Below are 14,025 nucleotides of genomic sequence, written 5' to 3' on the forward strand. Positions count from 1 at the left end.
AAAAAGGCCAAAAGCCCGCGGGCTAGCCCGAGCCCGTCATCTCACGGGCCGGGCCTGAAAAAACGACTTATTTTTACAACTCGGACTTAAACGGGCCGGCCCGTTTAAGCCCGAACCCGTGACGGGCCGGCCCGTTTTCCCGGTACTAATATAGATGACTTAGAAAAATTAATAAATATGAAAAATATTATATATTTAAGATTAAAATCAATCTAATAACTAGGTCATATATTAAGGAACGGAGGAGTAGTATATTTGGATAAGATGAGGATATTTTCTGTTGGTCAAATAACATTCATCCTTAATGCCTAAGCATTAAATTAATTCCACTCATCTGGTATTGTTAGCACTTACCCGCAGGGGCAAATACTTTTGACGCGTGTACCTAATCATGGAAATGCGGGTAGGACCGGGGTAGTATTGTTCAGGAATTCCACACTACTTGGTTAGCCAAAAAAGAGATTTTAAGATACAATGGCTTGAATTGATGGTGAAATAATACTCAGCGCAGTAAATAATAACGGAAGCCTATTTAATTAATTTAATTAGATTATAAAAATTAAATAAATTAGTTAATTATAATAGATATAATATGATTTTTTTAAAAATATTTTAATCATCTTTCTTAATATTCTTATTCCTTTCTCACAATCTTGCTTGATTATTATTGAAGAGGTATTAATACGAGTAATTTAAAAAAATAGTAAATATGATAAATATGTCTTACATTTAAAATCAATATCAATTCCACAATTAGGTCCCACAATAAAAGCCGACGGAGTGGTATATATAAGAGATAGTTATAAGTTATATCTAATCATAAATATAGTACTACCTCCAGTTCTTAATATAAGAGTTAGTTTGATATTCGATTTGATTCTAAATATAATATTCTAATATTTTTTTCTCTCATATTTATCTATTTCTCTCAAAGTAGTCCTTATAATGGCTGTATATGTTAAATATTTCATTAAATGATGATTTTAGCTAATACACTCAATTGATAAGGATATTTTAAAGAAAACAACAAATATTTATTACAAATAACTAACTTAAGTAATTTCTTTAATATAATTAAATTAGTGAACTAGCTTTTATATTAAGGACCAGAGGCAGTATTTCAATCTACTTTGTCTCTCAAATTTATAATTTTTTTCTGATTTCCTTATTAATACTAAAGAACTTGCTAGCCAAAAAAATTAACAGCAAAAGATTCTCCAAAAAAAATACTTTCAATAGACTTTATTACAAAAAAGGAAATATATGCTTGTTACAAATAATTAACTCAACTAATTTTTCATATTTTTAAATATATTATTTAGATAAGAGAAATTGGCCGCCAACAATGGCATCCTTTTCCCGTTATTAAATATATAAAACTTTTTACCTAATTTATTAAAATTAAAAAACAGTTAAATTGTTTGTGTTACTAATACTTTAAAAATGTCTCACTTTTTCACTATTACTTTTACTATTTAAGGGGATGGTACGTCTCACCTAATAATGAATCTTAAAAGAAAAAAACTCTTTTGATCCTTAATATAAAACCTAATTATTAAATTAATTTTGATCATAAATATAAGATTTATTTTTTATATTTATTAATTTTTTTAAATTATCTCTCTGGATATTCCCTCATAGTGTTTTAAGAAAAAGATATCATATTTTTTTAATTAACTAAATTACCTCATTTTTTTAATCTAATCAAATTAGTTAAATAGATCTTATATTAAGAACTGAAAGACTACAATTACACTATAAACTAACTCTTATATTTAAAATTAATTAGGAATATTTTGATAAAAAATATTTAATGCAGGAGACAAAGCGGATAGGTTCGCATATAAAACAGATTCAAATAAAGTTATGCGTTTCTGTGCGCCGCAATACAATAACGTGCATGTTCCATCATCCAAAGTGAATTTACTACCACCTTTCTTATCAAGGCAGCTTTTGGGACACGTATCAGGGCATTTGCCCGTTGTTGTCTCCAGAACACATCCCAATTCAAATTTCTTCATTAAAGTCTAGCATTCCGGAGTTGTTGCTTCAGCATTGGTCGCACATATTCCTGAAATCCGTCTGGCACGACTGAATCATTCAGAGGATCCTTCCACGCCTCCTCGTACAGTGTCGGATACACATTTCCGTCATAACGACCCAGAGCCGAACTCAGGTAGTGATCGGTGTAATTGAATGCATCCACAAGTGCAATTGCATTAGGGCGAACCTTAAGACATTATATAATCGAAGTTAGCAGTCATATAATCAATTCTAGACCTTATAGGATGTGGCATCCTTGAAGAAGTAAAACAGCTTGAGATTATTGAGGACGAACCTGGGAATACAAGGACCTCAGCTGTTCGTTGGCAAGTGAACCCTGTTTGGAAGTGATGCAGCCAGTGGAGAGAAAATCGCCCAGATGCTTGTGAACAAGAAACAAAGCATATATGCTACAGAGAATTTGTAATTGCTGTTTCACTCCCTTCCCAGGTATATCTTGCTGCAACTTCTCCAAAAATCTGAAATCAAAGGGTTGGTCAAATAACGTGCTAAATATTCAATGAAGCATTATCTTCAAGTATACAACTCAGATATCTTAAATTACCAGCTCAATAATATCATTTTTTTTTTTTTCCAATATGAGGGAAATAGAAGGGAGGGGAGAAAAGAAAAAAATTTAATGAGCTCAACTTAAAAAAATTTAAAAAGTGGGGTTTTAAAATTTTAATAAAGAGAAGATATAAGATAAAAGAATAATAAAATTCAATTGAAAGTTTTTAACCTTATTTCTTCAATTTTTCAAGTCGAACAAATTAAAATTTTTCCTCCCCTCCCTTCTATTTCCCCCATACCAAACGCCATAAAAGACAAGCCATCGTCCTAAGACTCTTAACAGACATTATAGGGAAACTCACTTGGAAACAACAATCAACTGGCAGTGAGCAACTGCTGCCTCAACTAAATCAGCTGCCAGTTGTTGAAAACCTGCGTCCAGAAAACTCTTAGCATCAATCATTGTAATGTTTAATCACGTTCTTTTGATCTCCGGAAACTACATACACATACATCTATCTTCCCCAATGAAGATGTTTATGCTCAGAGGCAATAATGAAGCATGTACCTTCTTCCGGATTGGTAAACTTGCTAAGAGCTTGAGCGCAGCCAACAGACATCCTAGCAGCCCTAGCTTCAAATGCTTCCAGCACTACATTAGGCTTCAACCAATCCTCAGCTGTCATCAACCAGAAGTTAAGGACAAAATTTATCACAGTAACCGATACAATCTCAGTTAATCAAATTTTAATATAGACTTATACCTTTCTGAACATCAGAACGACATTGCATCAGATGTTCCACTCGACCCATATAAGCAGTGGTACCAACAGGCTTTTTCCCAGAGCCCAGCTGAGAGGTAGGCTTCATGAGATGCCTTGCTACCTGCAAAAGATTTTCTAAGAGAACGTCAAACACTGACAGACCAACCTTTAGTGAATTTAACCCAATAACACACCAAAATCTGACTGCATCAGCGTCAAAAATGATCACTGAAATGAGAAGTCATAGAATGAAGACAAAGACCAAACAGGAGTATAAAATTATTAAAAAGAGGGTTTGGTTTACATGTTCGGATGTTCCTAATGCTTTTATGACGTTTAAATGTTGTAAAATACTACAGCTATGACCTGTCCTACAAAAACTAAAAGCACCACATCAGTATAACAAATGTCATTGCCACACCCAATGTAAGAAAATAAAATTCCATATTGTGTCATACTGCAGTTCAAATTTCATAGTAAACTGAAGACGTGCTTGATACCTAGTCTATTAACTAATGGGACAAAATATGATAACACAATATAAATTAAGAAACCTGTAAAAGCAGCACAACGTTGTCTCCTTCATAAGTGCAGGTAGGAACGTATACTGCAAATAACTCAGGAAGGCCACTGCTACAAAGGTAACCATGGCCACCACATAGTTTTCGGCATTCTTCAATCCCATCCTGCAAAGGGGAACTGCGTTTTAGCTTATTTGAACAAGAATGAATTCAACAAGGTCAAGTGTCAAACACTACTGAAGACAAAAGCACGAAGATAATACCAGAGAGGAATGGACCTTCTAAACTGAAGATTAGTAATCCAGTTAATTATTCCACAAATAACAAGATAGATATAGATTAATGATATTAAATTATAAGTACTGTATTGCAGCAAACTTTAAACAACTTCATAATGAGAAAAGCACAGTCAAAAAATCGCATGAAGCACCCGCTCCAGGGGGGGATGCGCAGCAACTCATTGAGGAGGCCCTAAAATGATTAGAAGACAAGAAAAAACAGAAACTTAACTACCAGCATCACCAGTGAAAAGTTCACTGTAGGATTGTATACCATTAAACATGTACGCACATACATAAAGATACTCCCAGATGGTATATAAATATTCATATTTCACATGCCATCTAAAGAAGCAGAATAATTAGACTAAGCGACTAAAATCATTTGATAGAGTGGTGAAGAATGATAAATGGTTACATACTGAAGTAGCTGATGTGGTCAAGGACTTCAATCCTGCAGTACATGCATGAGCCTCAGGCAATGTTGAAAAATCACTGGCCTGCAATCTTCGGGTCACATCCATATATAGCCATTTCAACCATTCACCAACGAATCTGAAAGCATATGCAGAAGCTAGCAACGGGAAGAGCCTAGCTTGCTGAGTTTTGTAATCAATCACCTATAAAAAACAAGTAGTAAAGAGTAAGACCCACAAGTAATAAAGATACAGATGTCAAAAAACCATCGGCACAAAAATAAAGGCATCACCAACTGAACCAGTGATCTTACAAAACCTGACCAATGTGTTCGTGTAAAAGATCACTGGGAACTACATCAGCTTTCCCGTTATGATTATTAATTACTAATTACATAAAATGAGGACAGAATACATTAGTGGAAAGCAAGATTTCCCGGAACCTAGGCAATGAGATATTGAAATACATAGCCAATAAGGAGCAAGTTCATAAGGAAAAAGAATCAGGTCATGTTATAATTCAATCCAGTGAACCTATATTCATCACCATTGTTGTTGCTTAAGAAAATTCTGATGGACCTAAAATAAAAATATTTAACTATACTCCTTATGATGTGAACACCCGAACAACCTAACACTTTCGGAAAGTTCAAAGTCTGACCTGTGTTTCAAGACCTCCATTATGAGAGCCAAACTGTCTTCGAACAGCACTATATCTTGTAGCAATACAAACTGCTCGTGACAAAGCACAGGATGCATCAGACACAATTGACTGTCTCACATATACCATCGTACCATAAACTAATTGCCGTGGAACGTTAGATTGGACACATTTTCCTTCTCTTGTAACCTGTAAAACCCTGGTGGATTCAAAAAGTATCAAATTGTGCTCGACAAAATATATATATATATATATATATATACACACATATACATATATTAAAAATTAAGCATTTTCAGGATTTGAATACCCGGGATTTAACAATTCCCAGGCAATCTTCTTCTTCTACAAACATATTGTAAGAGCAGGCACCAGAGCAATGCTCTCAAAAAATATAAATTTTAAAATGAGCTGTTTCCACTTATCTGTCTACGATGGTTGATTCAAAGACAATAATGACAGATCGTTTAAAAAAAAATGAAAAGAAAACCGCTAACCTCATCAACATTTGATTCCTTGGAATTCTTACATTATCAAATCTTAGAACCCCATTATCCATCGAGTTGTACGCCCCATTTCCAAATTTCATTCCAATATCACCAATAGTTATACCGGGAAGAGGTAAGTGATCATCCAAACTCCGCAGCTGGACAATGAAACCTACATATTGCATGCTTAGTTGATTATTAGAAATATAAATCTAACACCAAATATTTATCATTCAAATACGTTAGTTACCATGCACTCCTTGGTCTTGGCCATCAGTGATTAGACGGGCATAGACAACAGCATGTGTGGAAACTTTACCCAACCCACCAGGCCACCACTGCATAAAAATCAGGGGGAAAAGGAGTGATGACAAAATCTTATAACTGTCCAAAACACAGCATGTTAGACAAATAGCCTAAATAACCAGTGCCCATAGTGAACTAATGAAAAAATGGTGTGATATCTTTTCCTTGTTGTATCCATGAATGCATCCGGTAACATTATAAGATCATAGAATCTCAAATCATAACATTTCCTAAATGATAGATAAAAGCTCTCCTCAGTCATTATCCCGTTTACTCACTTTGCTAGAAGTCAGTGTGGGGCTATTAATCACAAACTCGTCTGTTTGAGGATCAAAGGTTGCAGTTGTTTCGAGCCCTTGAACATTGGATCCATGACCAAGTTCAGTTTGGGCATAGCAACCAATTATTTGCATCTTATAAGCCAAAGGCAACCATTTCTGTTGCTGCTCCTCGGTTCCTTGTCCCTTTATAGCTGGGATAAACATTCCCTGCAAGATAATATAATTACCTGAAACTTAGTAGAAGCAGTTGAAGTGGCCTCAAATGCACATCACGACAAGTGAAAAAGAGGTCAATTTATTTATGTGAAATCCTTAGACTAGCATCACCCCTTTGACCCACATATTCCTTTAAGGATAGATAGAGTACGTAAAAAAGGAATTCCAACAGGAAAACAACTTGAATTATACCCAATGAAGATCCGTAAATGCAGGTTCATCCACATAGAATCTAAGTCTAGAAGCTTCCTCTTCTGCAAGAATACAACTTTCATGGTTATAAAGCATGATATATAGAAATTGCAATGGGCAACGAATTGCCTTCCTTAGAAGAAAATTAAAAGCTTGGAAACCAAATGCAAACGACAAAAAGATCAACAGGCTCACCAGTGAGGCGAAGCTCAATTATCCTTTTCCATGCATGAGCTGCTTTCCTCAAAGTGTTCTTAAATAATTCTTTTCTGCCAAGCATGGGCCTATTGTCCTTTCTGAATATCTAGAGAGAACAGACAAGTAATCAAGGTTATAGGTACTTGCAGAAGTCAAAATAACGTCTATTACTATGCCTATTCGAAGAAGAAAACATGAATTAGTATCAAAATACTTTACATACTGGTGCTGTGCAGCAGTTTGTGATCCTTAACTAACTAATAGTTTAGTTCTCATTGGGAGACACATCCAACAGAAAGAAAGGCTAAAACACGTTGATTTGGAGGCACATTGAGTCTAATAGCTCAAAATCTTCAATTTAAACTTTCAGGAACCGGAGGTAACGAAATTACCGACCATCGAAAGCCAATATCAAATCGAGAATCAAATTTTCGTCTTTTAATAAAGCAAATTCTTTTTATTAAAAAAATTCATAATTTGTCCAAGTATAGACACGTCGGAAATTTGTTCAAAAGAAAAGTAACAATTAACAGTGTAAAGGATAATCATTCACCGGATCGCTGGCAACAAGGCGAGCCATTCGATCAGAAACTTCAAAAGCTTCGCGGGAACCAGCCCAGACGATTTTCATCTCTTCGACATCGAATTGAGCTTTGTTCCTCTCGGGAGCCAAGTAATCAACACCTTCCATTCTCGGAAACGAAACGAACACAATGTCCAACGCTGGTCTTTTACAATCAAAACCCGAATTTTTTATACCAGCTTCGTTCAAGACCGACAGCGACACACTCGGCCTAATTTAATGTAGAAATTATATAAAATTCCTAGATCTGAATTTTGAACTGACACCTGTAAGGAGGACGGTGCGTCCTGGTGATAAATATTGATTGAAATTAATAATTATATTAATTGATTAATAAGTTGCCGTGCAGGGGTTTGGTGGGAAAGCACGAGTCTGGGGGGAAAGCTCGAGCCTTGATCTCCAACAAGGCTGCATTGGCGGCCTCTTCGCAGATCCGACCTTCTGTACGTTGTAATAATAGACAAATGGGAATGGATTTTCATTCGTTTCTTGTCTTTTCTTAAAGCTTCAACTTTAATTTATCTATCGGCTCTGTCGTGATTACGCGGATTTGGTTGTCGCTTTTGATTAAAAGGGTTCAAATTTTAATCTGTCTGGCCGTAGAAGCTTTATTTTGTATGAAGTGGAGAGAAGCTCCATGCCCTTTCACTCACTCGCCTTATTGCGCCCATAGTTTTGACCACAAGATACGACAAAAAGAAAAATAGTTTGCAATTTGTTAAAGATTATAACAGAGACTCTCATCGATGACCTATAGCTTTTCTTTTCCCCTTTCCCTCCGTGTTACCACGAATCTTAAATACTCCTCCGATCCTAATTATAAGACCTAATTGATTTATTTGAGGAGATTAAGGAAGTAAGTTAAGTTGGTTATTTATAATAAATAAGTGTTATCATTCCTAAAATATCCTTGTTAATTAAGTATATTGGCTAAAACTATCATTATTAGAAGGATTATCTTGGAAAAAAATGCATAAATATAAGAGACAAAATGGATTGGGGTCTTATAATTATGACCAAATAAAAAGTCAAATGGGGTCTTATAATAAAGACCGGAGGAGTATAAGATTAATTTGAGGTGCAAATTGACTGCAAAAGAATCTTATATTTAGAACTGAAAGCAGTATTATAAAAATTCAAATTTTTTACGCGATTTGTTTTTTGTCAAAACATGATCGTTTGTGACGGAATCAACAAAAAACTCCGCGACGTCACATCAGAACCCGGACAAGCGAAGGCGGAGGCGATGATGAGCTCTAGGTAGCTACGAAACATCACCCTCTAGAGAGGATAGAGAAAAGGCCGGGCACAAAACCCGTTCCCAAGATCGATTGATCGATTATTTCCATGCTTCATAGTTAAATAGTAGCGTTTATTCTCTCAAAAGCTTATTAGCCAAAAAATTCTCCCCAAAAAAGCTTACTTTCATTCGGTTCATTTTTTTGGGTCAAATTCAGTTTATTAATCTTAGGGCCAACCAGCCTCCACGAGTTAAACTTTAAGAGAGTTTGGATGCTTGATTAACTCGGGGTTTAGGAGAACAAAAAATTAGGATCTCTTCTTTCATTCCAAAGCTAGAAGGAAGGAAGAAAGGAGGAAAAAAAGAAACAACTACTTCGAAGGATGCCATACTGCAGAACCAACTTTTGACTCTTATGCTATAGGGAATAAATAAATAATAAGTAATTGATAACTTGACAAATAACAAGTTTTAGACCCAAACAATTCCTAGTTGCTACAGCCTACCAGAAAAGAAACAAGTTAATAATTAATGTGAAAAAGGAAGAGAACTATGCTGCTATCGCAACCAAATATACGTGGCTAACACAAGAGCTAAGTTCTGAACCCCGTATTTGTAGATAATCGTGACATTACTGAGCTAGCCTGAAGTTAACTCGCCAGAAGATTTCCTTAAACTGCAGGGATTGCATTGCCATTCATGTCTGAATTACCATATGAGGGAGTTACATGAAAAGCTGATTGCCGAGAGGGCCCCTTGAGGAGTTTTAATGAAAGAGAGGAAGGGCCAGAGTCACCGATAGAGTCCCCTAAACTGAGTTTTGACATGCCAACCAATTCATCAACATTGATGGGGCTTTTAGAATGTACTGCAGTAGGCTTCAGCACTTCATGTACTGTCTCCTTCTTGGTGGGCTCTGGACTGTATCCAGACCAATAAGGCAAAGGAAATGGGGAGAAAGGAGAAAAGTAAGCAGGATATATCACTGGGAATTGCGAGTATGACTGTGAGCTATCTGGCTTTAAAGAGGCAGAGTCTCCATCATTTGAATTATCGGAATCCATGGATTCACACTCTTCATCAATGGCTGGGGGAGCTGACAGGGGATCATTGCCTTCTGTTTCGGCCTCTGGCTGACAAGGCGGCAAGAAGTCTTGTTCTGCCATTGGTGTATCAGCAGTCTGCAACCAAAAAATGGCAACAAAATGTATATGAAATCTAGAAGAGAAAGCACCAAGGAATGAGGGTGAAACTTAATTATTTTAATCACGGATATTAATAATTTAATACAAGGAAAATACAATATTTATCTCCAAATTACCCAAAAATGTATGATTATATTAATAACAGAAACATGCATGATGAGAAAAGTGAGTCGATCTAAAGATATTATCAGCCCTTCAGCACAAGAAGATTGGAAACGAACAGTTTTAAAATATGACAATTGACTATCTATGTGCAGCACTTGCTTATCTTCTTCACCATAGAGTGTAGAAGGGGACTAACGTGTCAAGAGGAATTGAAAGCCCGGGGGGGGGGGGGGGGGGTTCCAGATTTTCTTATGAATGGCCATCAAATAGGTTATGAGACATCATTTCCATCATGCATATATTAGGGTTTAAACATGGATACTAACTTCATCAGCAACAATGTCAAACAGACTTGAACGTCTTTTCCTCCTAGATACGTTGCTCTGCCTGATGAAATATTTCTGAGCATGGCTTGCTACTTGAGTTGGTGTCCTTGATATAACATAATTACGGGCAATTCCGCGCCAATCACCTTTGCCAAGCTTCTGCAATCCAAGTAAGAACAATCTATGCTCCTCCTCAGTCCAAGGAACACCTGCATAAAAGAAGCTACCAGATCAATCAAACAAAAATTCAATATGCACAATAAATCAATGGATTTCTGTTTCTTGTCTTTAGTATACAAAAAATTGACAGATCTACTGAAAATCATCATGAACAATGCCAGAGGATGGAGTTTACAAGAACCTTATTTTTTACAATTTTTTGGGGGAAGAAGAGGGGGCATATTGATAAAGACATTATCTGACTATGCAAATGCAAGCACATTAACAGTGAAAATTAAATTCACGCTCTACCCTAGCATTTATGTGGGTATCAGATGCCATTCACTAAATTTCAATCTACGTTTCCTAAATTACTGTTTAAAATCATCTCAGCATCTAAAGTGACCAATGGAAAAAATAGAAATTGAGGTTCATGAATTATTTTTTTCCATGGTCAGTGAGAACATAGCCTCCTCTTTGATGATGATAATCGGAACCTTTCATAACCACTAGCAGCTGCTGCCGACTGTCTAACATCCAATTTTGTTAAATTTTAGAAACCAAGCAGCTAAGCATGCTATACTAGCATTCTATGGATTCAAGCATCAGAAGACAATAACCTCAGAAATTTATTCAACTTCGTGGTCCAGTAATTTTCAATACTACCACCATAAAGAAGAAATTCCAAGTCACACATTGATATACTGTCAATCGACAGAGCAAGCAAAACTAAACATGTATCACGAAAGTAAATGCAGATAGAACTCAAAACACAAGATTATCAGTTGAAATATTCCTTTTCCATTACTTGATCGATGAGCTCAGAAGAAGCTAAGGACTTTAAAAGAATACTTTCGAACCAGAGTCCATCAACAAGACAAAAGAAAATGAAACAAATTGAGTGGGACAAAAACCAAAAAAAATGTTTATAGATTCGAATTCGAACCCTTCTTCCTCTCCCGGGAAACTGATGATGACCCAGGAACAAAATCCTCGGAGGCGTAACCGTCGGGTGCAGCACCATGATCAGGCGTGTCACCGGGCGAACCCGGATTGACGGACCCAGCATGATGAGCTCCGGAGCTCGACCCAGCATAGTGGCTGAGACTACTCAGACTTGCACTCTTCCGGATCGAGCCATCGGTCAATCGAACTCCAAAGAGCTTAACACCGCGGTGCGGGCAAGTCCTTGAGTTATGGCCATTGTGGCTGCAATGAGAACATCGCCGAGTCATATTGACGGCTTCTGATTCAGCCAAATTCCGATCAAACAGACTCACAAACTAGGCTTGAGCTTCAGAGTATCGGCAACAGGTGATCAAAAACACATGATCCGATACAGAAATGGAGAATGGGTTGGCACGGACAGAAATAGCGTTGTTGTTTTGTGGTGTATTAATTGTTTGTTGCTCTCTCTCTCGGTTTAGACAGGGAGAAACAGAGGCGGCGGATAATGTAACACTATCCATATATCTGTTTCTTGTACCTCATAGAAATGGGGAAATTATTCTATACTTCGCGACCGGATCAACCCATGGTCCTCGGAAGCACGAACCAATGGTCGGGTGGTGCGTGTTGACGTGGCTAACACTTCATACCTGCCGCAAGACGCGTCACCCCTGCGCTTTTTACGTAGGCTTATAATTTGGTCGTTTTAACTTTTTTTTTTAAAAATAAAAACCTCCAACTCATAAACCATGATCTCATTTAAAAACATCTTAAAATAATACTACCTCCTGTTCTAATTATAAAAATTAATTAACTAATTTAAAAATGTTAAAAAAATAAGTTAAGTTAATTATTTATAATAAGTATATATTGTCTTTCTTAAAATATCTTTGCTAATCAAGTATATTGATCAGAACTACTATTATTAAAAAAACTATCTTGAAAAAGAATACATAAATATAAGAAACAAAGTAAATCAGGGTCTTATATTTAGAATCAAAATAAAAATTAAACAAAATCTTATATTAAAGGCCGGAGGTAATACTATTAATTTGAGTTATATAACTAATTTATAAATATTAAAAATATTATTTAAATTAATTATTTATAATAAATGAGTGTTATCTTTTTTTTAAAATATTTTATAAATCATATAAATAACTATAAAAATTATTTTGACAAAAACAAATAAATATAAAAAATAAAATGAAGATAAAATTGGATATTAAACTAGGTGGGAGTAGTCAATATCACTTTGATCACGAAATCTCGCGAAATGAAGTTAATTTTAGTACGCATCATCAAACATTTGTGGAGTTTTTATACACGTTTTGAAATGAACACCGAGTTCTTATCTGGTCAACTTTGAACACCTCGTTTCTTCTGCGAACGGTGACTGTATTTGCTGACATGGCACTTTATTGCTGACTTTTGTTGGATTACAAGTCATCTCCCAAGCCACAAGCCACCTCCAGTTGACCGTCATACTCGCCAATTCTCGTTTCTTTATCTATTTGATAGAATCCCGTGCCCATATTTTTTGGAAATAACAAAAATAGAGCTTATTTATTAATTATTAATATTTGAAAAATATCGCCAATGGCCGGGAAAAATTGGAGCATGCAATAATGTAAATATCTATCGTGTCGGTAAAGTGAACTGCTTGTTTCGAGGCTGTTAATCATAGTATTATCAGAGGCAAATCTCAAGCTTTCTTTTGTTTCTTTTTATTGGGATTTTTTTTTTTAAGTTTTTCCCCCTTTTTTGGTTATCCCTTTGGGGTTATAAAAAGAGGATCTCTCCTGACCACAAAAGTCACTGTAGTTTTATCTAAATAAAATGGGGAGATTTTTCCAGCTGCACCGAATTTAGAATTTTGTAACGACTCATAAATAGTACAATATAATATTTTTTGCCAGAAAATAATACAATATGGTATTAAGTGTTAGCCATAGATAATTTATCCAAAGAAAGGGATAATATGGTTGATTTATTATTATTATTATTATTATTATTAAGAGCGGTTGGGTGGTCAATGAAGGACAACAGGATAATGAGCCTCTCTCCCACCAAATAGAAAGGTAAGAAAGATAGAAGAAATTAAAGAAGGGAGACAGTCAGGCAGAAAAAGGGAACGATGAAGACGACATCATCAAAAGCAAAAGGAAAAAAATATAATAATAAATATTGATAAAAGGTGTGAACGCATCAAGTCTAACTTTGAACATGTTTAGAAAGAACTCTACGTGCCACGTAAATTCCTCCAACTAAGGGTTTTCTGTTAATATTTGTTATGAAAAATGTTAAGTATAAAAAACTAAAATTATGTTACATTTTTTTTTTAAAATAGTAGATAATATTATATGCAAATGTATTTTCGTTTTTTATTTTGTCTCAACCTTTTCATAGTCAAAGCAACATTGAGCTTTTGTTGCCTTAATTTATGAAAGAAATACATTATTTTAGATAAATTTAATTATTTTTTTTGGTGATAGATAAATTTAATTATTAGTGTCATCTAAAAGAGTCATCTGAAAAAGGAAATATTTTTCCAACTAATTCGGAAAGTAAAAGAAATACTC

At 35.3% G+C, this 14,025-nt stretch overlaps 2 protein-coding genes across 2 annotated transcripts; both read right to left on the reverse strand.

The window, feature by feature from the left end:
- Positions 1–1,763: 1,763 nt before the first annotated feature.
- LOC114743679 (peroxisomal acyl-coenzyme A oxidase 1) lies at positions 1,764–7,685 on the reverse strand. The gene is made up of 14 exons (XM_028931897.1): positions 7,431–7,685; positions 6,875–6,983; positions 6,680–6,741; positions 6,269–6,478; positions 5,935–6,022; positions 5,694–5,856; positions 5,197–5,395; positions 4,542–4,739; positions 3,875–4,006; positions 3,321–3,441; positions 3,125–3,235; positions 2,919–2,988; positions 2,339–2,522; positions 1,764–2,230 (listed from the first exon to the last, which is right to left on the reverse strand). Exons 1-14 carry the CDS (start codon positions 7,566–7,568, stop codon positions 2,021–2,023), a joined length of 1,995 nt encoding a protein of 664 aa, XP_028787730.1. The 5' UTR covers positions 7,569–7,685; the 3' UTR covers positions 1,764–2,020.
- A 1,407-nt stretch (positions 7,686–9,092) lies between these two features.
- Positions 9,093–11,932, reverse strand: LOC114743680 (transcription factor KUA1-like). Its single transcript, XM_028931898.1, has 3 exons — positions 11,442–11,932; positions 10,337–10,545; positions 9,093–9,881 (listed from the first exon to the last, which is right to left on the reverse strand). Exons 1-3 carry the CDS (start codon positions 11,728–11,730, stop codon positions 9,372–9,374), a joined length of 1,008 nt encoding a protein of 335 aa, XP_028787731.1. The 5' UTR covers positions 11,731–11,932; the 3' UTR covers positions 9,093–9,371.
- Positions 11,933–14,025: the final 2,093 nt, after the last annotated feature.

This window comes from Neltuma alba, unplaced genomic scaffold, assembly GCF_004799145.2.
Source record: "Neltuma alba isolate B1F8T4 unplaced genomic scaffold, ASM479914v2 tig00004091_pilon, whole genome shotgun sequence".
NCBI lineage: Eukaryota > Viridiplantae > Streptophyta > Magnoliopsida > Fabales > Fabaceae > Neltuma > Neltuma alba.